The sequence below is a fragment of the Dryobates pubescens genome, chromosome 40 (assembly GCF_014839835.1).
Source record: "Dryobates pubescens isolate bDryPub1 chromosome 40, bDryPub1.pri, whole genome shotgun sequence".
In the NCBI taxonomy this organism is placed as follows: Eukaryota; Metazoa; Chordata; class Aves; order Piciformes; family Picidae; genus Dryobates; species Dryobates pubescens.
In genome coordinates, this window is record NC_071651.1 from 812,149 (window position 1) to 839,075 (window position 26,927).

At 64.1% G+C, this 26,927-nt stretch overlaps 2 protein-coding genes across 3 annotated transcripts in view; one reads left to right on the top strand and one right to left on the bottom strand.

The window, feature by feature from the left end:
* Positions 1-869: 869 nt before the first annotated feature.
* STAT6 (signal transducer and activator of transcription 6) lies at positions 870-13,347 on the bottom strand. 2 transcript variants are annotated; one of them, XM_054177375.1, is made up of 22 exons: positions 13,203-13,347; positions 8,284-8,414; positions 7,772-7,910; positions 5,721-5,789; positions 5,515-5,632; positions 5,354-5,391; positions 5,037-5,185; positions 4,768-4,899; positions 4,392-4,580; positions 4,224-4,311; positions 4,014-4,136; positions 3,784-3,876; positions 3,430-3,636; positions 3,245-3,339; positions 2,998-3,134; positions 2,755-2,901; positions 2,373-2,442; positions 2,023-2,130; positions 1,816-1,917; positions 1,636-1,716; positions 1,239-1,379; positions 870-1,144 (listed from the first exon to the last, which is right to left on the bottom strand). In XM_054177375.1, exons 2-22 carry the CDS (start codon positions 8,397-8,399, stop codon positions 967-969), a joined length of 2,520 nt encoding a protein of 839 aa, XP_054033350.1. In that variant the 5' UTR covers positions 8,400-8,414; positions 13,203-13,347; the 3' UTR covers positions 870-966. The 2 variants fall into 2 exon arrangements, with proteins under 2 accessions (XP_054033350.1, XP_054033349.1); XM_054177374.1 differs by having other exon boundaries at positions 5,721-5,804.
* Positions 13,348-16,366: 3,019 nt separating this feature from the next.
* LRP1 (LDL receptor related protein 1) overlaps positions 16,367-26,927 on the top strand; it is an 82,955-nt gene continuing 72,394 nt past the window's right edge. The window contains exon 1 of the mRNA XM_054177464.1: positions 16,367-16,630. Within this exon, the coding sequence (XP_054033439.1) occupies positions 16,558-16,630 (73 nt within the window). The 5' untranslated portion in view covers positions 16,367-16,557. The remainder of the gene's footprint in view (positions 16,631-26,927) is intronic.

Sequence of the window (26,927 nt, forward strand, 5' to 3'; positions counted from 1 at the left end):
CTTGCAGCGCCCCCCCCTCCTTCCCCCCCCCCCCCGCATTACCCACGTGCGCTGCCATGCATGGTCCCTGTGCCACCGGGGTGTCACACACACGCCGTGGGGGTGTCACTCGTGTCACCCCACACTCCCAGCACAAAGCAGGTGGTTGGTGGATGCTGGGGGGGGGGGGGGTGTGCCACTCCCCCCCTCTTCCTTCTCCCCCCCCCTCCCCCCACTTTCCTCAACCTCTTGGGGTGCCTCCTGCCTACCCCCTGCCCTGTCTCCATGAGCTGTGCCCAGCCCCGGGGTCCCCCCCCCCCCGCCCCGTGTCGCTGTCCCCCCCTCCCCCCCTTAGGACTGTGTGGTGTCTTTTTAGAGCATTAGCAACTCTCTTCCTTTGTACTGTGTACAGTAGATTATTTATTTTGTTATTTTGGAATAAAACTTTATTTTATGGCTTATTTTCCTGCCCCCCCCCCCTGCCTCCCCCCCGCCCCCCAACCCACCTCCCAGCCTCCCTCTCCCTCCCACAGCCCCAGCCCGGGAAGAGGGGAGGGGGTGGCACCTCACTTACCCCAAAGCAAGTGCCAGCTGTGGGTGGCTGAAGGGTCCCTGTGGGTCTCCCCTCCCCAGCCACTGCAGGGGTCCTGCTGCCCCTCCTCTCCCCCAGCCCTGGCAGCTCCAGCCCAGCCCCTTGCCCACTGCCACCTCCTGCCCCTGTGGCTGACTCATGGTGTGGGCTGTGGGCACCCCCCCCAACGCCTGCACCCCCTCCCTGTGGACCCCAGCAGCAGCTCTGTGCTCCAAAGCGCTGCACTTGCACGGGGGGGGTGTCAGAGTGTTACCCAAAGTGCTGTTCCCCCCAAAATTCTACAACCCCCCCCCCCCCCCCGGCCAGAGCTTCAGCCCAGCACAAGGATCAAGTCCAGGAGCCCCGACAAGGCTGGGGGGGGTTGTCACAGTCCAATGTACTCCCCCCAGACCCCCTCAGGCATGCCCTGGCCGGGCACTGTCATCCCACCGAGCCTCCCCCAGCCCCCAGGCAGCGGTGCTGGGGGGGGGGTAGCCACTGTGCTGGGGGGAGGGCACGAAGGGGGGGCACAGGGGGATGTCCAGGAACGGGTCCAAGTCGGGGCCAGGGGCTAGGTCCATGCTGGATGGCATCCTGGGGAGAGATGCGGGGGGGGGTGACTCGGAGCAGCCCCCCCTCAAAACCCCTTGCTGACGCCCCCCCCCCCCCCCCCCCCCCCAGTGCTTACCAGCGTGGGGAGCTCTGCAGTGCTGGCTCCAAGGGGAATGGAGGCAGCTCAGGCATCTCCACGTCCCCAGGCTCCTGTGAGGGGCCCCCAGGCAGCATCTGTGGGGCCTCCTCTCTCAGGTACTGGTTGGGCATGAAGGGCCTGGGGGGCAAAAAAGGGGGGGGGGGACACACGAAACACAGCTATAGGCCATGGGGCACCACCTCCCTGCCCCCAGAGTGCTTTGTGTACCCCAAGGCACAGGAGGGAAGTGCCTGGGGTGGGGGTGTGGGGGGGTCTCATCAGTAGTGCAGAGCACTGGGCAGCTGGGGAAGGACCCCTGTGGGTCTGTTTGCCCTGGGGAGAAGGGGTAGGGGGTGGCAGGGTGCCCCTTGCCAGCCCCATGCCAGGTCCTCACATGGGGTTCCCGAAGCTGAGCTCTGGGTGCTGGGGCAGCGCCGGGTCTGGGAGCAGGGCCGGGGAGAGCATCGGGGAGGTGCTGCAAGGAAGAGAGAGCTTGGAGGGGGGACACACACACTGCACCCCCCCTGGCCGTGCCCAGGGGCAGCACTGTGCCCCCAGCTGGCACTGCTCCTACCTGGGGAAGGATCCAAGGCTTTTGGGGACCATCATGGTGAGGCTGCTCTCAGCTGTGGGGTAGCCTGGAGGGATGGGCTGGGGGCAGAAGGGAGCAGGGGGGCTGCAAGTGCAGACAAGAGGGGGTTGGCATCTGTGAGGCATTCACCACAGCTCCCCCCATGCCCCCCTAGTCCAGAACATAGCTGGCACAGAGCTGGGCACTCACCAGATGGGGCTGAGAACCGACTGCAGGCTCTCAGGCTGCATCAGGGGCAGGTTGAACGTTTGGGTGGGCTCTGGGGGTGCCCCTGGGGCACTCTGGAGCTGCTGGTCCCTGTGGAAAGGCAGCACCCCCTTCAGCATGGGCAGGAGCTGCTCTGCCAGACCCACATGGGCACCCCAGCGCTCGCTGGCACCGCTCTGCTGCAGCCTGGGGCATTCCTGCCTCACAAGCACAGCCCCAGCCTGCCCAGGCAGAAATGCCCCTGCCCAGCAGTGAAGCCCAGGTCAGCCCAGCAAGGTCTGTGCAAGCTCTGGCCTGGCACAGCTTGGGCACTGCCACAGCCTCTCACCCACCTTTCGCTTTCCACTGTCATCTTGATGGTGGCAGAGACGTAGCCTCGGCCGTCCTTGCCCATCTGCTCCTCTGCCCAGGGAGGAGAAGCAGCCATGAAGCACCAGCCCCCAGCAGGCCACACTGTGCCACTCCTCTCCCCTCCTACAAGCTTTGGGGCCAGCAGGGACCCAAACCCTCCAAACCCAGCCCCTGCTTGCTGGTGGGGGGCAGCTGCCCAGCCCCCACCTCTGCTGCCCACCACTCACTGTTGTAGTGGCTGCCAGAGGCCCGGGGGGCAGCTGCCCAGCCCCCACCTCTGCTGCCCACCACTCACTGTTGTAGTGGCTGCCAAAGGCCTGGGGGGCAGCTGCCCAGCCCCCACCTCTGCTGCCCACCACTCACTGTTGTAGTGGCTGCCAAAGGCCTGGTCCTTGGGGGTGTTGGGGTAGAGGTTGCGGAGCTGCCCCAGGTCGCGGATGCGGTCCCCCAGGGACCGGATGGACAAATCCTTGGCAGAGAAGGGTTGGATGTTCTCCACCTGGCTGGACCCTGTGGAGCAGACACAGCCCAGGGCTCCACCGTGCTGTCCCCACGATGCCTGAGGTGCCTGGGCCGGGCTGGCACCCCCCCCAGCAGTGCCCTCACCGTCCTGGCCGCGGATGAGGTGGGCGATGGTGATGCCGCCGAGCTCCGAGTCGCTGAAGCGCAGCAGGAAGGTGCCGTGGGGCTGGGTGCTCAGCAGCTTGCAGACGTACTGCTTGCTGATGAAGCCGATGATCAGCCTGCAGGGATGGGCAGAGGGAGCGCGTGGGGGGGTGCCAGGGCGCAGGGCTGGCACCAGCACCCCCCCCGGCCTGCCCTGGGAGCGGCCGCTCAGCCCCTGGGCGCTCACCTGTCTGACCAGTAACTCTTGAGGCACCGCTTGGTGAGGTCCAGGACTCCGTCAAACCACTGCCAGAAGGTGAAGCCCCGGCCAGGAAGGATCTCCTGGGGCAGAGAGAGGGAGTGAGGCCGCCCCCCCCCGCCGGCTGCACAGCTCCCTCCCCACCCCCACCCCCGCCCAGCCCTCCCGGGAACCTTGTTGAACTGAGCCCAGGAGACGCTGCGGCTCTGGAAGTCCTCGAAGCTGGCACTGTGGTCATTGAAGATCTTCTGGGCCAGGAAGAAGTAGTGCTCCTTGAGCAGCCCCTTCGTGGTCTGCACCTCTGCCATGAACTTGAGGTTCAGTGTGTCGCACATCTTCTCCCAGGGCACTCGCTCGGCCACCACGAAGGGCACCCGCTCCTGTGCCAGGGCCGGGGGGGCATCAGGGCAGGGCGTCCGCCACGTCCCGGCGCTCCTGCTCCGGCACGGAGGCTGCTCCCGCCCCGGCGGCCCCGGCGGCTCCCTCCCAGCCCGGCGCCGCGCCCTCCCCCGCGGCACGGCACTCACGATCTCGGAGAAGGCATTGTCCCACAGCACCGTGGCCTTGGCATTGTTGTCCTGGTTCCCGTGCACGATGACCACGATGGGCAGAGACAGGGTCTGGGGGGCAGAGCGTGGTCCCCCCTCAGCCCCCAGGCCACCCCCGAGTCACGCAGGGGCTGCCCCGGCACCGTCTCCGGGCGCCGCACAGAGCCGTCTGGGACAGGGCTGGGGCATGCCTGGGGGGCAGGTGGTACCTGGAGGTGGACTGAGAGGTTGGCAGGGCTGAGTGCCAGGCTGGTGCTGAACAGCACTGCACACTTCTCCTCCGTCACCGACTCGGAGCCCTTCCGCTCGCAGCGTTTGATCTTCTTCAGCAGCTGGAGAGGGGGAGCTCAGCACCACCCCTGGAAAGCCTTGGGGCCCCCAGCCCACCCCCAGCCGAGCCCCTTGCTGGTGGCACTCACCACGTTCTTGAAGTTGGCACTGCAGGTGCCACTGGTGGGGTTGGTCTCCAGGGCCACCACGTTGTGCATGATCTCCCCGGTGCTCTCGCTGGGCAGAGTGAGGGGGTCAGGGGGGGGCAGGGTGCCGTGGCAGCCCCCAAGCCCCCAGGCTGGCCCCTGGCTGCTCACCTCAGGGCACTGCTGGCAGTGCTGAGTGCCAGCTCCCGTGCCTGCTTCTCCGTCACCATCTCTGCCCGCACCAGGTAGGGCTTGGCCGATGGCTTCAGCAGCCGCGGCCCCAGCAGGAACCGGACGCTGGCCTGGAACTTGGTCTGGGTCTTCAGCACCTGTGGGGGCTGCTTCTCCACCAGGAAGGAGCTGGGGGGCAAGAGGGGGAAGGGTGGTGGCCAGCACAGCACAGCTCCCCCAGCAGCTCTGCCACCAACACCTTACAGACCCCCTCTCACCCCTTGCCCTTGGCAGCTTCCCCCAGCCCTTCACCCCTTGCCCTCCAGGTTCCCCCAGCCCTTCACTCCTTGCCCCCCAGGTTCTCCCAGCCCCTCACCTCTTGACCAGGCTGGACAGGACCTCGTTGAACCTCTCCAGGAGCTTGGGCAGGAGCTCAGGCCCCAGCTCTGGGCTGGCTGCCATCACCTGCTGCTGCAGCTGGAAGTAAACCTCGACCAGGCTCTCGCATCTGCCGAGGGAGCCAGGGGGCAAGGGGCACCTTCAGCTGCAGCACAGCCAGGGCACCACCCTCCCAGAGCCCCTCAAGCCAGCAGGGAGCGGGGGGGGGGGCTCTGGGTCCCCCAGCTCTGCCCAGTGCCACCTCACCTCTTCTGCAGTGGGGCCAGGTTCTCCTCGAAGAGGGCTCCGTTCCCTGCCAGCTGCTGCTGCCTCTTCCAGATCTGGATCCTCTTCAGGACCTGCTGCTTGGCTGCCTCCAGCTCCTTCACAGCCTCCAGGATCAGGGTGGGCAGCTCCTGCGGGGCAGCACCAGCCCTGGGGCTCTGCGTTGCACTGTCCCCCAGGGGGCAGAGACCACAGCCCTACATTCACCCCACCCCAGGGCACCCAAACCCTCAGCCCTGCTCTGCCCCCAGCCTCAGAGCTGGCTCGCCCCGGGTTTGCCCCCAGAGCCCCCCACTCACCTCCAGGGGCTTCGTTTCTGTCTTCAGCTGCGGGGAGGCTGTGGAGGAAGGCTGGGGGTGAGATGTCTGCATCCCAGCACCCTACGAGGGGGGGGGGTCACACCCCCACGCCCCACCCCGCCCCCGCGGCAGACCCCTCCCCGCCTCGCCCTGCCCCTCACCTCTGGAGCTGTCCAGCAGCGCCTGGACCTCGTGGATGCGGTGCTGCAGCCGCTGCAGCCCCAGCCCAAACTTCAGCTCCTCCTGGCGCCGGTGGAAGCTGAGGGGCAGGTGGTGGTCCTGGGGCAGAGCAGAACAGGGTGAGTGGGGGGCTGGTGCTGGCCCCATGCCTCGGGGTGCCTCGACGGAGGGGACAGGGACCACTCACCCTCGTGAGCACCGCAGCCTTCTCCCCCTCCAGGATGGCTTTCAGGACGGCCACCAGGCGCAGAGGGTCCTGCCGGTAGATGTTCTGCCAGGAGCCAGGGGGTCAGCAGGGCAGGACTCCCCCAGCCCCCTCCCAGCACATTTTGGGACCCCCTTCCCACCGTGAGTAAGTCAGGCCCTGGGGTTCCATGACCGTGAGGTTTCTTTACAGTGAGGGAGGGGAGAGCCTGGCACAGGCTGCCCAGGGGGGTTGTGGCTGCCCCCTCCCTGGAGGTGCTCAAGGCCAGGTTGGATGAGGCCCTGAGCAACCTGGGCTGGTGGGAGGTGTCCCTGGATGATCTTTAATGTCCCTTCCAACCCAACCTACTCTGTGATGCTATGGCCACAGGTCACCACTGGGCTGATTTCCAGCTTAAAACCACTTCCAAGCTGTGTGTGAACAAACCCTGAAGCAGCCTCAGATTAGAGCCCCCCCCAAAGCCTCCCAACTCACCCCAGACCTGACAGCCAGGGCACATCCTCCCACCTGCCCCAGGCTGGGTGGCTCCAAGCCTCCCACCCAGGCCAGGGAGGGGAATTTCCCTGCTGGCTCTGGCTCCCCGTGCCAGCTCCTCCAGCCCTTTGCATGCTTCCCGATTTAGCTACTTCCCAAAACAGCAGCAGAGCTCCGTGCTGACCCACACCACACGCTGTGGCTGGTGGGCCAGAGGCTTCCTGTGCTGGCCAGGAGGCAGCTCCACGACTGACAGACAGCCTAGACCCTCAGGACCTGCCCCCAGGGACAATCCCTGCCAGCCCCAGGCTGTCCAGGGGATGAAGGGCCCAGGTTTGAGGTCCCACCAACCAGTTCCCCTCCTCCCCAGCCCTGCCTTCAGCCAGGTCCCACCAGCCATGTGGCAGCACCCACAGCCAGTGCCTCCCCCTCCCTTGGGGGGGCACCCCTGCCCCCCCAAACAGCAAGGAGAGAAAGGAGGGTTCTGAGGGCTGGTGGGCATGGCAGGGTGGCTCCTCTTGAACTTCTTCAACCCACCCCCAGGCTGAGTCATCTCTGTGTTTTCCTAACCATGCTTGGGAAAGTTCCCCCCTGCGCCTCCATGCCCCAGCAGTCATGACTAAAGCTGACCCCCCCACCCCCAGGGCTGTACATTAAAAATGTTACCCAAAAAGCAGGGTTCTCACCCCAAACAGGGCCCTGGGGGCGAGCAGCCCTCAGTCCTTATGCTGAGAGCATGTCTGGCAGGAGAGAGAGCACAGGGGCTGCATCTGAGGTCAGAGGGTGGAAGAGCGACAGAGCAGCTCAGGCAGACCTGGAGGAGAGAAGAGCCCAGGAGAGGACACCAGGACAGCTCAGACAGACCTGGGGAAGAGACAGAGCCCAGGAGAGGACACCAGGACAGCTCAGACAGACCTGGGGAAGAGACAGAGCCCAGGAGAGGACACCAGGACAGCTCAGACAGACCTGGGGAAGAGACAGAGCCCAGGAGAGGACACCAGGACAGCTCAGACAGACCTGGGGAAGAGACAGAGCCCAGGAGAGGACACCCAACTGAGCATGCCCCAGGCAGGAGGAAACGCAGCCACACACAGCACAGGGGAGGAGAAGTCAGAAGCTGGAGCAGAGAATGAGGAACATTTGGTGCAGAGGCCACCTGGGTGCTGGCAGCTGGAGCAAGCAGAGCCTAGGTGGGAGCCTGATGTACTCAGGAGGGTCTCCATGGGGTTAGGGTCCCCAGCCCAGGAGGAGGAATGTACTTGAACATAAGAAGCTTCATCTCAACATGAGGAAGAACTTCTTTACTTTGAGGGTGTTGGAGCCCTGGGCAGGCTGCCCAGGTGGAGTCTCCATCTCTGGAGTCATTCCAGACCCACCTGGATGCCCTCCTGTGCAGCCTGCTCTGGCAGGGGGGGTTGGAACTGGATGATCTTGGAGGTCCCTTCCAACCCAACCCAACCCAACCATGAATCTGTGAAACCTCCCTTGGCACCACACAGCCCCAAGGGTCCCTGCAACCAGCCAGCCCCCGGGGGTCCCTGTGCCCAGCCACTGCCCACCTCGATGCTGCTGACTTGCTGGAGGATCTGCCCCTGCTGCCCCTCGCTGCTGGCAGCACTGTGGAGCTTCTCCAGCATGGCAGAGAGCAGCCCCCTGGCCACGCTGGTGCAGAAGGCATCTGAGCCACTGATGAACTCCCTGCAGAGGGGCAAGGGTTGTGTGAACCAACAGGAAACCTCCACCCCCACCCCCCGTGCAGATCCAAGCCCCAGGCTCCCTTCCTTCCCACCACCCCTGCTGGCCACACTCTTCTGAATGCCCCCAGGATGCCCTTGGAGCCTTCTGGACCACCAGGGCAGGTTGCTGGCTGCTGGGCACCTTGCTGTGCCCCAGCACTGCCAGGCCCTTCTCTGTGGAACTGCTTCCCAGCAGTCAGCCCAGGGGGTTCCTCCTCCCCAGGGGCAGGACCCACACCTTGCCCTGGCACCCACTTCTGCCCACACCTGCTGGATGCTGTGGGCAGTGGGGAGCCGTGGCAGAGGTGGGTGCCATGGGCACTGGTGGCACTCACCAGGGCTGGTTCTCCAGCCAGTCAGCCAGGAGGCAGCGCAGGCTGCGAGGGAACTCTGTGAAGAGGCCACAGAACTGCTCTGCTGGCAGCTGGGACACAATGCTCCAGAGGGACATCTTGGGCACTGCCACCTGCAGAGGAAGGGAAGGGGGGGAGCATGAGCAGGGCAGCCTGGGCACCGTGGTGGCTGCAGCACCCAGAGCCCCCAGCTCTCTGCCCAGCTCAAGGGGAGACACAGGATGCCCAAGGGGGTTGTGGCTGCCCCCTCCCTGGAGGTGTTCAAGGCCTTGAGCAGCCTGGGCCAGGGGGAGGTGTCCCTGCCCACGGCAGGGGGCTGGAGCTGGAGGAGCTTCAAGGTCTCTTCCAACCCAACCCCATTCCATGAATCCTCCAGGAAGGTGAGTGAAGAGCTGCCACCCATCCCTCCTCTGTCCCAACTTGCTGCTTGGTGGGATCAGGACTGCTGGGAAGGAGCAGGAAGCCCAACCCAGGAGCAGCCTCTTGGGCAATCCTGGGCAGGCAGCAGCCCACTGCTGCCTCAGTTTCCCAAATTTCCAGGGAATCCCTGCACCTCCCACCCTGGGTGATGCAGGCAGAGGGACAAGCAGGCACTGCAGGTCCCAGCACAGGACAGGCACCAGGAGCAGGCAGAGTGAGACCCCAGAGCCTGGCAAGGCTCTCTGCTGGGGCAGTGAGGCAGCCTGGTTGCCCTCCAAAGGAAGGCAACTTGCTTAGGGATGCCCCAGCCCCCTGGAATGGGAGGCTCCAGAGCTCATGGAAGGCAGGAGGAGGACTGGAATGAGGACTTAGATGGGAAAATCCAGAGGGAAGGATTGGGATTGGGGGGTGGGAGGGTGGCACAGCCACCCCCTTCAGCTGAATATTGCAGCTCTGCCTCCCCTGCCTGGCCCCAGCCCCCAGCAGTTTGCCTGTGCCATTCTGCCCATGCCAGGCCTTCCCTGCCCACACCATGCCCCCTCCAGCACACACCACGTCCATTCTGCCCACCCCATGCCAAGCTTACCCACCCCATGCCCCCTCCTGCCCCCCCCCCCCGTGCCTCTTTCCCCTCACCAAGCTCTCACCTTCTTGCCCCTCACCACAGCCTGGTCCCCTCCGATGCCAGCTGGGGTGGGGGTGGGGTGTCACGGCCGCAGCTCGCTGCCAGCTCCCCCAGCCCCAGGCGGGGCAGAGCCCGGACCCGGCAGGGGGCACAGGGCGCTGCAGCCACCCAGCCGCGGGGCCGGAGCCAGGCGGGGGCCGGGGCCAGGCGGGGGCCGGGGCCGGGGCCAGGCGGGGGCCGGAGCTAGCAGCGCCTGCAGCCGCGGCGCTTCCCTCCCCCGGCAGCCACCGGCGGCCGTCACGTGTGGCGGCTCGGGGCGGCGGCGGCGGCGCAGCCCAGGGCGGAGGAGGAGCTGCCGGGGCCGCGGGGGGAGCAGGCGAGGGCAGCAGGGCAGCCCCGGCACGGCCCCAGGGTGCCAGGGCCCCAAGCTGCTTTTGACTCAGCTGTGCTGGACAGAGCAAACGGATCCTGATCGTGGAGTTGTGGACTACCATGGGCACCAAACCATGGCCCCCGGAGCCATGGCCACAGGGTTCTCGAACCCCTCCAGGGATGGGGACTCCACCACCTCCCTGGGCAGCCTATGCTGGTCCCTGACCACCTCAGGCTTCTCCCCAGCCCTGCTCTCCAGACCCTTCTCCTACTGATGGCATCGAACAAGTGCCAGGTGCTGCACTTATGCCACAACAACCCCAGGCAGTGCTACAGGCTGGGGACAGAGTGGCTGAGGGCAGCCAGGCAGAAAGGGACCTGGGGGTGCTGGTTGACAGCAGCTGAACATAAGCCAGCAGTGTGCCCAGGTGGCCAAGAAGGCCAAGGGCATCCTGGCCTGCAGCAGGAGCAGGGAAGTCATTCTGCCCTGTGCTCAGCACTGCTCAGGCCACACCTTGAGTCCTGTGTCCAGTTCTGGGCTCCTCAGTTTAAGAAGGACATTGAGAGGCTGGAAGGGGTCCAGAGAAGGGCAACAAAGCTGGGGAGGGGTCTGGAGCACAGCCCTGGGAGGAGAGGCTGAGGAAGCTGGGGTTGCTTAGCCTGGAGAAGAGCAGGCTCAGGGACCTCATTGCTCTCTGCAACTACCTGAAGGGAGGTTGTAGCCAGGTGGGGGTTGGGCTCTTCTCCCAGGCACCCAGCACCAGAACAAGAGGACACAGTCTCAAGCTGTGCCAGGGGAGGTTTAGGCTGGAGGTGAGGAGAAAGTTCTTCACTGAGAGAGTAATTGGCCACTGGGATGTGCTGCCCAGGGAGGTGTTCAAAGAGGGATTGGATGTGGCACTTGGAGCCAGGGTTGAGTTGTCAGGAGGTGCTGGGTGACAGCTTGGACTTGATGAGCTCTGAGGTCTTATTGATTCTATGATACTGCAGAGCTCAAGCCAGGGGTTGGGTTTACTTGGAGGGGTCAGTGCGTGGTGGGGAACACCCCCAGTGCTGCCCACCTGCACCCTGCTGCGATCCCTGCTGCTGGGGAACCATGGCAGGAGGGAAGCACATCCTCCTGCTCTGATCCTCATCTTCCCCTCACCCCCCACCCCCAAACCTGTATTTCTGCCTGGCCCTGGCTGGCAGGTGCTGGCTGAACATCAGCTGGGCATGCCTGAATCTGTGAGAGGCTGCAAGAGATGCCATGCTCCTCCTCCTCCTCCTCAGCTCCCAGTTCCCACCAGCTCAGGTCACAACACAGGAGCTTGGAGGTGGGGGGTGGGGAGGAGGTTCGTCCCCTCCTGGCATTAGCCAACAGCAGCTCCTTCAGGTCAGCCATGCCCTGGTTCCTGGAGACTGGCACCTCTCTGGGCAGCCTGCTCCAGGGCTCCACCATCCTCAAAGTCAAGAAGCTCCTCCTCAGGTTTGGATGGAACTTCCCATGGCCAAGCCTGTGCACATCACCTCTTGTCCTGTCGCTGGGCACCGCTGACACCAGCCTGGTCCCATGCTCCTGACACCAGCCCTTGAGCACTGATCAGTGGTGATGAGATCCCCCCTCAGGCTGCTCTTCTCCAGGCTAAAAAGCCCCAAGCCTCTCAGCCTTTCCTCATCAGAGCTGTCCCAGTCCCCTCAGCACCTCTGCAGCCCTTTGCTGTGCCCTCTCAAGCAGTTCCTGCCCTTTTGGATCTGGGGAGCCCAGAACTGGAGCCAGATCCGTGGCAGCAAGCTGGCAAGGCATGGCCAGGGACACCCAGGTCAAAGCCCTGAGCATCAGTGAGGTTCCAGCTGCCTGCAGAGGCACCACCGGCTCCGTGGCAGGGCAGGATATGGCCCCCAGGGAGGGGCAGCAGCCACCCTGTGTGTGCCCCACGCCCCCTGCCCGCTCCCCGTTCCCAAACGTTTTCACTTCCTCCCTCCTGCAACCGTTTTGCCTCCTCGGTGAATGCACAAGGTCAGGGAGTTGGGCAGGAGGAACCTGGGTGCAAGGAGGGTCTTGGTGACCCCCACGCTCCCGGAACAGGCTTTGCCTGCTCATGAGGCACCAGGAAGCCCAGTGCGGGGCACCGGGGGCCCAAGTCACCGTACCCAGAGCACCTCCCGGCGGCTGCTCGTTCATCACCGGCACTTCCTCAGCCCGCGGTCCCCCACTCCTGGGGCCACCTCTCTCCACCTCATGCTTGAGGGACCTGGAGCATGAGGGTCCTCCCCACACCCCCACACCTGGCCACTTCCCCTCTGCCCTCGGTGATTTCCCAGCCCACTGGCAGAGGCTGGCAAGGTGGGGAAAGAGCTGGGGCTGGCAGGCTGTGGGCACACGTGTCCCTCCACACCCTCCTCATCCTCCCAGGTGCCAGGCAGAGATTTCCCGGGGGCTTTCCCAGGGACGGATGCTCAGAGGCTTTCCAGCACTTGACGCTCAAAACACCTGAGCTCTGCCGTGGCTTTGCCTCCTGCTAGCCGTGGGGACGGAACCCAGGAGCCTTCGCTGCCCCTCGACATGCCTCAGTTTCCCTGGGGTGCTGGGGAAGCCACTGCTGCTTGGCACTCCTGGCGGGGGGCACCACCGCGGGGGAAACACCGCGGAGCCTGCAGGGGGGCCTCCACCGCCGGCAGTGAAAGCTCTTCCGCTTCGGAGGAAGAGGAGCTGCGCCAGCTCCTGCCCCAGCCCCAGCGTGACTCACACCGAGGAATCCGAGCTGGATCCAGCCCCGAGCTCCCACCCCAGGACCCGGGACGAGGTCCCACCTTTAGCGGCCAGCAGGAGAGGGTCCAGCGCCCTCCATCACGGCCCTCGCTGAGCACTTTCGCTTCATGCCACGCACCCTCTGTCCCCAGACAGCAGGGTGCCCACAGCTGCACCCACCTGGCAGCTGGGTGTTGTGGACTTTGGGCTTGCCAGCCCCGCTGGGCACCGGGCTGGGCTGTGCCATTGCCGCCGCCGCCTCGATGCCTGCAAGTAGGGCACCTGCCCGGTCTCCGGTACAACTGCCCCCACCCCAAAACACTCCAGCGAGGGCACGTCCCGGTCAGTGCCAGGGCTGGACATCGCTCTGCTCCCCTCCAGAGACACAAACTCATCTACCGGGGTGGGGTTGTCCGGACCTCTGCCCATGACCCTGCAGCTGTAGGGGGGACCCCCCCATACCCTGAACAGCCCCCATGGGGCGACCAGAGCACCAGACACTCGCTGTTCCCCCACCTCCCTCCTCTGCCCCCCGGGACCTCGGGGACTCCGCAGCAGTCCCGCTGTCACCGCCGCCCCCCGCGACCTCTGGGACCGAGACCCCGGGAAGGGGAAGCCCTGAGCCCCCTGGGGGCTGCCGCAGCTGGACCCCCACCGACACCTCTCTATTCCTCCCTCCTCCGGTCCCGCCCGGTTCCCCCTCCTTAGGGGTGCGGTGGCGGAAGGGCCCCGCTCCCCTCGCCGCGCCGTTACCTGGGGGGAGTCGCCGCTGGAGGACGAGCGGCCGGGTAGGGGGCGGCCGGGCCGGGCCGGGCCCGTGTCCCCTCACTCCATAGCGGCGGTATCGGCGGCTCCGGGCGCGGCCAGACCGGCTCCCGGGCTGCCCCGCTCCGGCGGGAAGCACCGAGCGCCGGAAGGGGGAGGAGACGAGCGGGCAGGGGCGGGGGGCCGCGACGGCACCGAACGCGGCTCGAAAGCTCGCCGGGACCGCGTTCGGGACCCGGGCATGGCATCCACGGACCCCGCCACGATCCGTGTCTGATGCTCAGCCGCTGTTCCCCTCCCCAACTCATGACAGCCCAACCGGTGCCTTCCTGCCTGCCCCACGCCACCCCCCATTGCTCCTACCCTCTATCTGCCCCCTATAGCCCCCCCATCCGTCCCGTATCTGACCCTATCGCCCTCACCTGCCCCACACCTGCCACCCAGCCCTGCTCCGGCCCTACATCTACCCCTTGCCCCACAAGTGCTCTCCCAAGCCCTTCTCCGCTAAGGACATCCTCGGGTCGCGCCTGGACCAGGGCAGCTCTCCACATGCCCCCTCCCGCCCCAGCCCCTTTGCTGAGGGTACGTGCCAGACACCCTTAAACCCACGGAACGGGGAGGTCCTGAGTTGCACACCATGGGCTGAGCCCCCATCCTGCAGTGTGAACTCCCCCTCGGGCCTACCAGACCGGCCCGGGGGCGTGAGCGGAGTCCCCGGGGGCGCAGCGGCTGTTTTAAGGAGTGCTTGTTTCATGGTGATACCCACGGCATGAGTGGGGGGCGTTGCTTGCCCCGGGGCGGGGGGGTCCTTGGTGGGCACAATCACAGAGCACGACACCCACACCGGGAAGAGCCATCCCGGAGCCGCCAGGGGGCGCTGCAGCATCGCCGGCGACACCGGAGGGAGGCGGGGACCGGGATGGGAGCCGAGGGGCGGGTCCTGGCCTTGGGGGTAGTCGATATTGGGTCGGCGGGGCCGGTTCTGGGGGCTGGTGGGGGGCCGGTCACGGAGCGGCGGGACCGGTCGTAAGATGGGGGTTCGGTCCCGGCACCGTGAGGCCGGCCTTGGGGGAACCCCCGGGCTTCGCAGCCCCGGAATCAGGCCCCTTCATTCCCCACGCCCCCGCCGCTTCTCCCCGTAAACCCGCCGTGCTCGGGGCTCTTATGAGCACCAGAAGAGCCCTGTGCCCGGTACACCGGGAGGTCCGACATCCCCCACCCCGCCGCGGTGTGGGGCAGCCCCAGCCGCAGCCACAGGCAGCTCCATCCTGCCGCGGTTCGGGGCTGATCAGCATCCCGGGGCGGACGGAGGTGGGAAGAGGCTTCCCAGCCCTGCTAAGCCCCCTCCAGCCCTTGGGTCAGGGCAGATCCCGGAGACCCTAGCAAGAGCCCCCCCTCCCCCACCCCCGTCCATCTGGGATGAGTCCTGGCAGCCTGTGTGCTCGGGGGCGGGGGGGAGGGAGGGGAAGGGTTTGCACAGACCCTCACTCATTGCCCGGTGCCGGAGGGGGTTGGTGGGTTTGGAGCAGCCCTTTCCCAGCCTGCCACATCTGCAAGGAGCCCCCCCCGGAAAGGAAAAAGCTCTGGGGGTCCGAGGGGCTGGCGATAGGCAATGACCTTCATCCTGCCAGCTCTGGGGGGATTGAGGTACCCGGGATGGGGGGGGGAGCAGCAGGGCCAGGCAGCACCCATGAGACAGGGGGTGCGTGGGGAGGGGGGGGCTGGCTGGGGGCCACGCGTGGGAGGAATCCTGGCAAGCGTGGCCAGAGCCGCGCCGGCCACCTCCGCGCCAAGGGCCTTGCGCAAGCTCTGGGGCCTCTGGTGCAGTGTGTGGGGGGGTGGGGAACAGAGTGGCCCTTTGGGGCCCCCCAGGTTCCCTGGGGCATCCCCTGCCTGTACCCTCCACCCCGACCCTTCCCCAGGGGTGACCTCCTGGGAACATCTGGACCTTCCTCCCAAACATCTGGCCCAGCAGCAGCCCCAAACGACACCCCCCCACTATACCTACCCCCCCCCCCCCCCCCGTCTGCCAACACTGCTGCCTCAGTGGGGCGGGGTGGGCATGTGACATCATTGTTTTAACAGATGACATCATCGGGGGGGGGGGTTGGGGTTGCAGACAGCTGCCCGATGCTGGGTGCCTGCCCTGCTCCCCCCTGTCCTCCCCCCCCAGCTCGTGGCTCAGCCCCCGGCAGGCAGTGGCGTGGACGTGGCACGGCGGTGGCGTGGTGAGAAGTGGCAGATGAATGGCATCACAGCTCTGGTCATGACGTCAGAGCACAGCTGTGAGGTCACTGCCACAGCTGCGCTGGCAGGGGGGTGACCAAGGGCTCTCCTGGGGTCACCACTGGGCAGCTGGAGGAGGGACAGGGTGGTCTGAGCCAGCTGGGCCTCTAGAGCCTATTTAGCTGATGCCAACGCGCAGACCTGGCACTGGGGGACACGGTTTGATGGCCGTGGTGGTGGTGCTGGGCTGAGGGTTGGACTCGATGACCCTGGAGGTCTCTTCCAACCTTCCCGGTTCTGTGATCCCAAAAAGCCGCAGTCTGGTGCCGGAGACCCAGAGCCAAACCTCCAGGGCAGGACGAGATGTCCCCGCAGGGACAGCGATGCTCCGGTGCCAGCTGAGAGCCGCCTCGCTGTGCATACCCCTGCTCCAGCCACCCCGCACCGAGCCTGTGCCATACCTCTGCCATACCCATACCCTCCCCATGCCATTCCGTGCCCACACAGCACATCCAACAACCATACCCCTGCCCATCCCGCCCCGATGCCATCCCCGTCCCAGGGCCATCCTCCGCCTCTCCCTACCCCTGCCCACCCCACCCTTTCCCTACCCCTGCCCCCAGGCGCATGCGCACAGGATCCCCCCCCCCCCCCATCCCCGCCTCCCCCCCTCCCCAAACTCGCTCCCCCCCCCCACCCCCCCTTTCCCTCGCGCACAGCGGCGGCGGCTCCGGCGGCGGCGGCGGCGGCTCGAGCCCGGTGACGTCAGGCGGGCGGCGGCGCGCGCTCCATCCCTCCCTACGCCGCCGCGGCGGCGCGCGCAACCCCCCCACCTCTACCCCCCGTCCACCCCCCCCATACCTCCTCCCGTTCCCTACCCTCCCACCGCCGCCGCCTCTCCCCCCCCCCCCCCCCCCCTCCGGCACCGCCGCCTCCTCCTCCTCCCAGCCCCGCAGGGTTCCGCCCGCCCCGTCCCGTCCCGTCGCTCCCTCCCCCGCCTCCTCCTCCCGCCGCGGATGTCGGTGCGCGGGCCCGGGACGCGCCGCCCCGCGGGCAGCACGGCGTGAGGAGCCGCCGCCGCCGCTGCCTCCGCTGCCGCTGCCACCGAGCCGCCGGGATGGGGCCGCTGCTGCCCCTCGCCGGGTGCCTGCTGGCCGTGCTGGCCGCCCCCGCCGCCCGCGCCCTCGAAGGTGAGTCTCGGGGGCGACCGGGACACCGAGGTTGGGGGTGGGAAGGAGTAAGGAGGGGGATAGCGCGGCCCCGGGAGCAGCCGAGCTCCGTTCAGCGGGGCCGAGGAAGGGGGGCGGGAGGCGCCGCGCCGCCGCTGCCGCCGTGACAAAGCAGAGCGGGCGCTGCCCGGCCCCGCCGCGCTGCGGGGGGAGCACCGAGGGGAGCACCGGGAAGGGGGGGGTGTACCGGGAGGGGGCTCGGCCCTTTCCTACGCCGCAGTGCATGAATGCGGCCTGTCCCCCCCGCCCCCCCACTAGCCCCGTCCCCGTCCTCCCGCTCCACCCCCAGCCCCCCCCCCCCCCCCAAAACCGCAGCCGCGGGGGCTGCTCTCTCCCGCTCCCCATTTTCTCCCCTTTCTGCCCTATTCCGGTGACTCTCAGCCCCCTCTCAGCCCCTTTTCCTTTGCAATCCAAAGTTTTCCCTGTAGCCAAGCGGTAAAGTTGGAACTCGGCGCTGCTGAGGGGGCCAAGGACAAGGGGAGGGGGGTGCTCAGCGGTGCTGGGGGGCTCCCCTCTGCTCCGTGGGGACACCCGTGACAGCCACTCCTCGCTCCCCCTCTTGCATAACCGCAGCCGCTTCTGCTGGAGCCGCAACAACCTGGTTGCTGAGTTCGGTGGCACCGGGCAAACGTTTGCCCGGGGATGGGGCAGCTCGTCTGTCTGTCCTGCTGTCCCTCCGTCTGGGTGTCTGCCCATCCATCTCTCCGGCCACCCCTCGCAGCCCTGTTTCACCGAGCTGCCCACATCTCATCCTCGCTGGTACCAGCTGGCCCAGTAAATAGTTTCTTGGTGCCCATCAGCGGCGCTGGACTGGGCACGACGATGCCGAGGGGCTGCTCTTGGCAGTGCGGGGGGAGCTGGCAGCCAGCGTGCCGGGAAGGGCCCTGGAGAAGTTCCTTGTGACGCCTCAGCGTGCCGGGCACGGCGGCGATTTTCCCTTTTCGCCCTTAAAAAGCAGAAAAAGGGGAGTGGGGGTGTGTGGGGGGCTCCGAGCTGGTTCTCTCTGCTCTACCCCCCTCCCCATAGGAATGGCCTGGAGAAGGCCAGAGGCTGGAGCCATGGGCTGGTTAGGGTGAGGTTTGGGGACGTGTTGCTGTCCCCTTTCTTCTCCCACCTTGGGGCAAGAATCGTTTAAGTGGGAAAAGACCCTCGGGGTCATTGGGTCCCCCCCGAGCTGGTGGCGTTTGGTGGCGTGGCAGCGGCAGCGTCTGACCCATCACCGGCTCCGAGGGATGGAGGAGGAGGAGGAGGCTGGGGCCGGCACCAAATCCCGGCCGCGGCTCAGTGTCTGGGGCTGCGGGGGGCTGGAGCCTGCGGTTCCTGTCCCTCCAGCCCCTCCTCACCCCACTGCGGGTCCAGGAGCTTTTTGGGGTACGACTGGAACCGGAGGGTCAGGAGCAGAGCGGCTCCGGCACCCTGCTGCCAGCCGCGCTCCTTTCCGCAGCGTTGATTGACCTGCTCGGCAGCGCAGGAGATGGCTGACAGCTGGGTCCCTGCTCCCACCCAGCTCCGGGGGCCCCCGGATCTCGTGTGTCCCCCCCAGCTCGCTGGTGGCAGCTCCCCAGCTCGGTGGGGGCGGAGGGACAGGCGCCGCTCATTGCATAAGCTGCGTTGCCTTTGGAAACCAGGCTGTGGAGCAGGGATGTGCTGGGGGAAGTTCCTCCATCCTCTTCTCCACCCTCTGAGCTGGACTGGGGCAAGAGCCACTGCAGAGATGTTCCCCCCTCCAGTGACACCCTGCCCTCCCTAGGGGCTCCCCCTTTTTTTTTGGGGGGGGGGAGGGATGATATTGGGTGTGGGGTGCTGTTCTGCTCTGTGGAACCTTGAGCGGGGCAAGAGGTCCTCCAGGGAGCTGTGGAAGAAGCTGTGAGGGTCTGTGGGTGGGAGGATGAAGAGGGGGCTGTGCAAGCCCCTCCCACTCTGACTGGGAAGCAGAAGGTGGCACCTTGATGGCCCCTGAGCTGGTGCCTTGGCCACAATGTTCCTGGCCAGGCACTGGTTTCTCTGTCTCGGGGGTGTCCTGCTGCCCAAGCCCTGTGGTGGAACTGATGCCACCCAGGTGCCACTGGGTGTGGGGTGCAGGGTCCTCATCCTTGTCCAGAACTCGGCTCCCTGAATCTGCTGCCTCAGTTGGTGGCTCTGAAGCTGTTGGTCTGTTCCTGGCATTGGCTGCAGAAGGAAGAGGCAAAGTCCAGCTGCTGGGGTGGGGGGAGAGCTCTTGCAGGGGGGCAAAGGGCACCGCTGTCCGGCGTGGAGCTTCCCGGCAGGCAGAGCTTGTGGGAGAGTGGGCAGGGGTTGCCCTGTTGGTGTTTTGGGGTGGCTGCTGTGGGGTTTCGGTGCAGCTCTTCCCTCTCACCACCTTGGTGGTCTGACGTGTCCCATGCGTGTGCCCACGTGTGCACGTGTGTGTGCCCACACGTGTGCGCCCGCCGCTGCCCTGGGCACGCGTGGACATGCCCAGAGCCCTGCTGGGTTCAGCGGAGGTGAAGAGAGGAGGGGGTGTGGGGGGCTGCTGGGGGGAGAAGGCAGGAGATGGAGGCTACCATGGGGATGGAGGCTGCTGGAAGGACTGACCAGGGGCTCCTCTGTGCCATGGTGGGGAGGGAAGGGTGCCTGGCATCCCCACATGGAACATCTTGGTGGGGATGAGGATGAGAGGAAAGGGTCTCAGATTGCTCCAGGTTGGCCATGAGGAACAATTTATGCCCTGCCAGAGTGGTCAGGGGCTGGCACAGGCTGCCCAGGGAGGTGCTGGAGTCCCCATCCCCAGAGGTGTTCAAGAACCCTGTGGCCATGGCACCTCAGGCTATGGTTTGGTGCCCATGGTGGTGCTGGGTTGATGCTGGATTTGATCTTCAAGGGCTTCTCCTTCTGCAATGATTCTGTGATTGTATCTGGGAGATGCTGTGGTGGCATTCCAGTGTGTCCTGGTGCTGCTGTGGTGTCTGGAGCAGAGCACTGGGCTCCAGCCCCCATCCTGTGGGCTCCCTGTCTGGTGACGAGAGGATGGGGCAGCAGGGGAGCATCCCTGGCAGTGCCATCCCTTTTGGGGTGAAGCTGAGGTGTTGCCTTCTCAGAGCTGTTTGGAGGTGCTGGAGGGGTGTGGGCATCCGAGCAGCTGTGGTGTGCCCCTCACCTCTGGTGTCTCAGCCCCACCACTCACCCCTCAGCTTCTCTCTGTGCCATTTCCACGTGTTCTGTGGGAGCTGCTGATGCCTCTGGTGCCAGCTGGGCTGACAGGGAGCAAAACCAGCCTGGTCCTCCCTGGTCCTCAAAGCTCTTGGTCCCTGGAACTTCCATTCCTGCAGGAGCTGACTCTGCCTTGGTGTCCCTTGGTTCCTCTTCAGCCCATCCTGGATCTATGGCTGGCTCCTCAGCGGGTCAGGGCTGGTTGCTGCGTGGGGACCCCAGGCACACAACCCTCGTGTGTATGGGGGTGGGGGCAGGCCGGTGGCAGGAGGCTCAGCCTGGCCTCCGGAGATGCTTGAGAGAGGACCATGTGCAGGTTGGGTTCAGCTCCACTCCTCCAGCCACCGGGAGGGTGTGGGAGGATGTGGCTGCTGCTTGGGAGCTGCGGTGGCATCCTGGAGATCTCCTGCGCTGACTGGGGGCTGAGACTGGGGAGGGAGGATGGGGCAGGGTGAGGAAGAGCCTGGAGGTGACCGTGGTGGGGCCGTGGGGCACGTGGGCATCCGCGGAGCATCGCCGACGTGCAGCGGGGGCTGCCCGGTGCCGCTGCTGCCGGCGGGGGCTGCCCGGTGCCGCTGCTGCCGGCGGGCGCTGGCGCATCTCGCTCCTGCGCGGTGACAGCTCCGTGAGCCGCCGGTGCCGGTGCCGGGGCGGAGGGGGCCGAGCTGCTGTCAGCTGCATCCCTGCCGAGCTCTCGCCACCATCTCGCGAGCGCTGGGGAAGCTCCGCAGGGGGTGGGGGCTGCTCCCTGTGCTCCTCTGCCCCTCTTCAGGTATCTCCCCCGCCGGGCACCGGGGCCGCTCTCGCCGCCCCGGGTGGCACGGATGCCCCGGGATCCGGGAGGAGCTGAGCTCGCGGATCTCCGGGATTTTGGCTGTGCCTGCAGGATGCCTTCCGGTGCCGCTCACGGATGGCTCTTCAGCAGGGACTGGGTTCTGAGGAGCCGTCCCAAAAGGGAGCAGGGACTCCGTGCCCCTGCAAGTGCCCTTTGCCCAGGGCAAGGGGTCCGCGGGGACGCTTTGGGAATCCGTGGGGCAGCCTGGTCGGGGCTGGGCCCTCAGGAGCTGGTGAGCAGCCGGTGGGGAGCCAGGCTGTGCCGCGGTCCCACCGAGCCTGCCCGAGGAGCCGGTGGGAACCGGGAGGTGTGGCTGTGGCTTTGTTGTGGGGCAGGAGGTTCCTCCTTCAGGCACTGCGATGATTTCGGTTCCCAGAGCCACACTGAGCACATTCTGTGTGCCAACCCCACAGGTGAAATCCCTGCTCTGTGCCCCCAAGACCCTCCCAGACTGACCCACAGCTTGGGGGCTGCACCTCTCTGAGAGTCCTTCTGCTCCTGGCTCTTCCCAGCGAGTCTGGGCCAAAATGCCCAGGATGGCTCCGGTGGTGCCAGGGTTGGCAAATGTGCTGCCAGGGGATGGTGCCTGCGGCTGGCTTGGCCGGTGAGCAGTGCCCACGTCTGCTGTTTCCTTCCTGTGGCCCTGCTTGGCCAGGCAGACAAGGCCCTGCTTGTGCCTGCACTGAGGTTTATCTCTGGCCACTTTCCCAGGGATGTCCTGCTCCATGTGGTATCCTTGGTCCTCAACCAGCAGCTGCAGGCTTGGGTCCCTCTGACAGCCACCTTGGCCACCCATGGGGTCCTGTGTGGGGTACACCCCAGGAGCCTGGGCTGGAGGTGGCCCATGCTGGGGTAGGAGGTGGCACCTGGTTTGGAGGTGGCCTATGCTGGGGTAGGAGGTGGCACCTGGTTTGGAGGTGGCCCATGCTGGGGTAGGAGGTGGCACCTGGTTTGGAGGTGGCCTATGCTGGGGTAGGAGGTGGCACCTGGTTTGGAGGTGGCCCATGCTGGGGTAGGAGGTGGCACCTGGTTTGGAGGTGGCCCATGCTGGCACCTCGCTGAGTTCCTGAGGAGCTTTTGTGTCTGGTGTCTGCGCCATCCATGCTGGAGCTGGCTGCTCAGGGGGCAAGTTTTCCTCTGGGTCAGACTTTGCAGGCCAGTGTGAGACCAGCTCAGGCTGTTCACAGTTTGGGTTTCACTGGGGTCAGCTTCCCAGCCCTTTCCAGTTGCCTCTCTTGGCAGCTGACCTGCGGTGAGCACCAGCAATACCTTCAGTGTTTCCTAACTGGGCTGCAGCTTCTCCTTTCCTTCTCTCTGTGCCACCTTATCTGCAGAAGGGAAGGGGCTGGGTGCTCTGGGTGTCACCCTGCCACATGAGGTTGCTGTCCCCAGCCCAGTCCAGCCGTTTCTGGGGCTAAATATAGACACTCAGTGTCCTTCCTGAGCCGGGGGACGGAGCAGGCTGAGCTGCAGCCGTGCAGATGCTTTGCAGGATCAGAAATGGTCCCAACGCCGCCTGAAGCCAAAGGCTTGAGGGGTTGGCAGCTGAGACGCTGGGTAAGGACCTTGCTGGCAGCTGGGAGCTGCTCCTGTGGGACCTCTGCTCACCCTGGGGACAGTGGGAGGGTCAAGATGAGCCTGGGGAGCATCAGCCTGCGGCCAAGGTGAGAGCAGCTCGGTGGTGGCCAGAAGAGGTGGACTGAGGCACTGGGGAATTGCAGGTGGCTGGGAGGGAGTCTAATTGAGTTGGAAGCTGCATCTTTAATCGAGGGGACTTAATTAGGCTCTTGCAAAATGCTGCTTCTCCAAATGAGAGCGTGGCAGGGATGGGCAGGCAGTGACAGGCAGGTGAAGGGCAAGGGGAGCCAGCAGCTGGCTGGGCACCTCCTGGGGGGCTGCTGCCGTGGCTGGGGTGGGGGTGGGCAGGGAGGTGATTCCTGATTTTATCCTTCCTGCCAGACTCGGAGCTCAGGGCCCCGTTCCTTGGTGATGGAACTGAGGAGGAGGATGTCAGCTGAGGGGAGGGGGGGGCGTAGGTGATGAAGGCTTTCCAAGCTCTCACGCTGCAGCTGCCCTGGCCGGGGTGGGGGTGGCCGGGCTGCGCCTGCCGGGGGCTGCCAAGCAAATTGTTATTTTAATCTGCTGAGAGCTCTGAAGGCAGCCACCGCCTGCCAGGGGTGACAATGATGCAGCATCAATCTCCTGCGAGGGGTGACAATGATGCAGCTCTTTGTTCGCCGCCGCCGCAGCAGTCTCGGGCGCCGGCACCCAGCGCTCGCAGGGGCCCGGATTCCACAGCCCCTCCTTGGCACCCGGCGCCCCTGCTGCAAGTGCCACCGCCCAGATGGGCACTGCCTGGGGGTGCCTGACCTCCTGCCGCTGCGTCGGGCTCTGGGGGGGGGCTCCCGGTGTCCCCTTCTTCCCCCCTCAGCTCGGGGTGCAGAGCCCCTGGCTGCTGCAGCGGCTGGAGCTGGCACCCTGCGGCTGTGCCTGGCGATTGTCTCCTGCCGGCTGTGCTTGGAATTTGGATGTGGTGGCCTGAAGGATTGCCCGGGAATGAAAGGCACTGAGGGGCTGGAGGGAGGCCCGAGAAGGGCAGCCAAGGTGGGGAAGGGTCTGAAGGTTGGTGAGGAGCAGCTGAGGAAGCTGGGGATGTTCAGCATGAAGAGAAGACTCTGGGGAGACCTTAGAGCTGCCTGCCAGTACCTGAGGGGATCCTGCAGGAAGGCTGCAGAGAGACTTTTGCTGAGGGTGTGTGTGACAGGCCAGGGGGGAATGGTTTGGAGCTGAGGCAGAACAGGGTCAGAGTGGAGCTGAGGAAGTTCTTCAGTAGGAGAGTGCTGAGACTCTGGCACAGGCTGCCCAGGGAGGCTGTGGCTGCCTCCTGCTTGGGGATGTTTAAGGCCAGGCTGGGTGAGGCTCTGAGCAGCTGAGTCCAGCTGTGAGGTGTCCCTGCCCCTGGCAGGAGGTTGGAGGAGAGGAGCTCAGAGCCATGCTCTGATTCTGGGATGCTTGTGCCCACCCTGAGCTGCCACAGCTTCGTGTGCCAGCTCGGTGCTGGATCCATCTCTGCCGGCAGCAGGGGGGGGTGGGGGGGTGGGGAGGGGCTGTGGGGGCTTCCTGCCGGCGCGGTGCCGGTGGATTGTTTGCAGAAGGAAGCTTTTGGCTTTAGTGCTTCCCGTGGCGGCCACCTTCCTGCGGCCCCGGCGGACGCCGCGGGGCACCGGGGGCAGGCGCCGTGCGCTGAGGTGTCCCAGGGCTGCCTGCTGCCTGCACCCCGAGCCATTCCCAGGGCATTTCCAAGAGGGACATTTCTTTCCCTGGTCCTGAAAGTGTGACCTGAAACGTCTGCAGCCCCCTGGGAATATCTCCTGCCTGCCCTTGGGGACAGCGACCCTTGGTCAGCGCTGGCACCACGGCAGCCCCTGGCCACCGCTGCTCCTTCCAGGTGGATTTGCTCAGTGTCTCCTCTCATGCCCAGAGTGTTCTCCCCGTTCCTGTTGTGGCATAGGTGGCACAGTGGCTCTGTGACCTTGTCCTCCTCAGAGCTGTGGGATGCTTTCTGGAGCAGCACCCTCAGAAGGAGGCCTGGTGGCTGGAGATGAAGTTTGTTCTCCAGGTCCTTCCAGCAGTGCCCAGTGACAGGAGGCAGTGGGCACAGACTTGACCAGAGGAAATTCCACCTGAAGATGAGGAAGAACTTCTTTTAGGGTGGTAGAGGGTCTGGGCTGCCCAGAGAGGTAGTGAAGTCTCCTCTGGAGTCACTCAAAACCCACCTGGATGCCATCCTGTGCACCCTGCTCTTGGTGACCCTGCTCTGGCAGGGGCGTTGGACTGGGTGCTCTCCAGAGGTCCCTTCCAGCCCAGCCGTGCTGGGATTCTGTCCCCATCTCTCTCCTCCCCCAGAGCACTCCCACATCTCCTGGGGGCAGGATGGGTGAGTGAGGAGGATGACTCCTCCTTGAGGTAGGACCCGCAGTGGTGACCACCCTGTGGTGCCCCCCGCGAGCTGGTTGCTGGCCAGGGTCACCCTTGGCACGGGGGCTGCGTTCACACGGGCAGGTGGACCAGAATCCAGAGCAGGTCTGCGCGGGGGACAGCTCCTCGGGAATAAAAGTCCCTTTGTGCCGGCTAATTGAAGTGCTCAGAGCCTGCTAATTATTCGGGGATAAAAGTGACTTTTATTCCAGCAGAGTGGCCTCTCAAAGGGCCCTTTCTGCCCGCTCCGGGGGCACAATAGCAGCTCTGCTCCGCTTCCCAATCCCAGACAAAGTCCTGCTCTGCCGAGCCAGCGAAATGGAGTTGACTGAGGAATTAAGGCCAATGGCTCTGGCTGGGCTCCAGCCCTTTGAAAGCCTTTGGCCAGCTGATGCCCGGCCAGGAGGGCAGCCCAGCACCCAAGCACAGCACCAATTTTGACACCCAACCCCAGCACCCAGCTATGGCACCCAGCCCTGGGGAATCACAGAACGCTGGGGTTGGAAGGGACCCCCAGGGACCATCCAGTCCAACCCTGCCAGAGCGGGGGCACCCAGGGCAGGGCATGCAGGGACACAGCCAGGGGGGGTTGGAAGCTCTCCAGAGGAGACTCCACAACCTCTCTGGGCAGCCTGCTCCAGGCCCCCAGCAGCCTCACACCAGAGAAGTTTCTCCTCATGTGGAGGTGCAGCCTCCTGGCTTCCAGCTTGTGCTCCTTGTTCCTTGTGCTGTCCCTGGGCAGCACCAACCAGAGCCTGGCACCTTCCTCCTGACCCCCACCCCTCAGATCCCCACAGACACTGACCAGGTCTCCTCTCAGCCTTCTCCTCCAGACCAAACAGCCGCAGGGCTCTCAGCCTTTCCCCACACCAGAGCTGCTCCAGGCCCTTCCTCACCCTCGCAGCCTCTGTTGGACTCTCTCCAGCAGCTCTCTGCCTCTTGACTTTGGTTTCATCACCACCACAGAACCATTCAGGTTGGGAGGACCTCGAGGGTGCTCCATCCCCAGCAGTGACCCAGCAGCACCACGGCCACTGACCCTTTGCCTTTGCCTTGCCTTTGATTCCCTCCCTCCCCCCTTTGCTTTCCCTGGGTTTTCTGTTTTTGTTTGCTTTGGCTTGGTTGGTTCTTTGGTTGTTGGTTTTTTTTCCCCCTTTTTTCCTTGTTTTCTTTTCCATCTTTTTTTCCTTGACTTATTTTTTTTTCCACCTTGGTTTTTTCCCTTTCTTTCCTTTGGTTTTTTTTCCCCCCTTTGTTTCCCCCCCCTTTTGTTTTCCTTTTTTTTTTTGTTTTTTGTTTGTTTTGTTTTGCGTTTGGGGTTTTTTCCGTTTTTTCAGTTGGGTTTTTGTTTTTTTTTTCAATTTTATTTGTTGTTTCCTTTGGTTTTTTAATTTTTCTTTGTATTTTTCTTTGTTTTTATTAAAAAAAAATTTCCCTTTGTTTTTCTTTGTTTTTTTTTCTTTGTTTTTTCCTTTCTCTTTTCTCTTTGTTTTTTATCTTTGTTTTTTTCCTGTTTTTTTCTTTTTTCTTCTTGTTTTGTTTTTTCTTTTTTCTTTTTTCCTTTGTTTTTATTTTCCTTTGATTTTTCTTTTTTTCTTTGTTTTTTCCTTTGTTTTTTCTTTGTGTTTTTTCTTTTTTCTTTGTGTTTTTTCTTTTTTCTTTGTGTTTTTCTTTTTTCTTTGTGTTTTTCTTTGTGTTTTCTTTGTGTTTTTTCCTTTTCTTTTCCTTTGCTTTTCTTTTCCTTTGTTTTTATTTTCTTTGTTTTTTCCTTTGTTTTCTTCCCTTTGTTTTTCCCCTTTGTCCTTCCTTTGTTTTTCTCTTCCTCTTGTTTCAATTTCCTTGATTTCTTTTTTTTTCCTTGTGTTTTTTACCTTGTTCCCCTCCTTGTTTTTCCCCTTGGGTTTTTTCCCTTTGTTTTTATTTCCTTCCCTCCTTCCTTTCCCTTATTTCCTTTTATCTTTATTTTTTTTCTCTTTGCCTTCTTTCCTTGTTGTGGTTTTTTTTTCCCTTTTCTTGCATTTTATTTCCTTGGTTTTTTTTTTCCCTTTCTATTTTTATTTCCTTGTTTTTTTCCCCCCTTTATATTTTTATTTCCTTGTTTGTTTCTTTTTCCCCTTGATTTTTTGGTTTGTTTTTTTCCCCCCACCCCTCTATTTTTTTTCCCCTTTTGTTCTTTTTCTTTTCCCCCTTTTTCCCCATTTAAATTGCAGATAAGCCACAAAAAGAGAAAGAAATCCCCAAATCCCAGGATTCTTC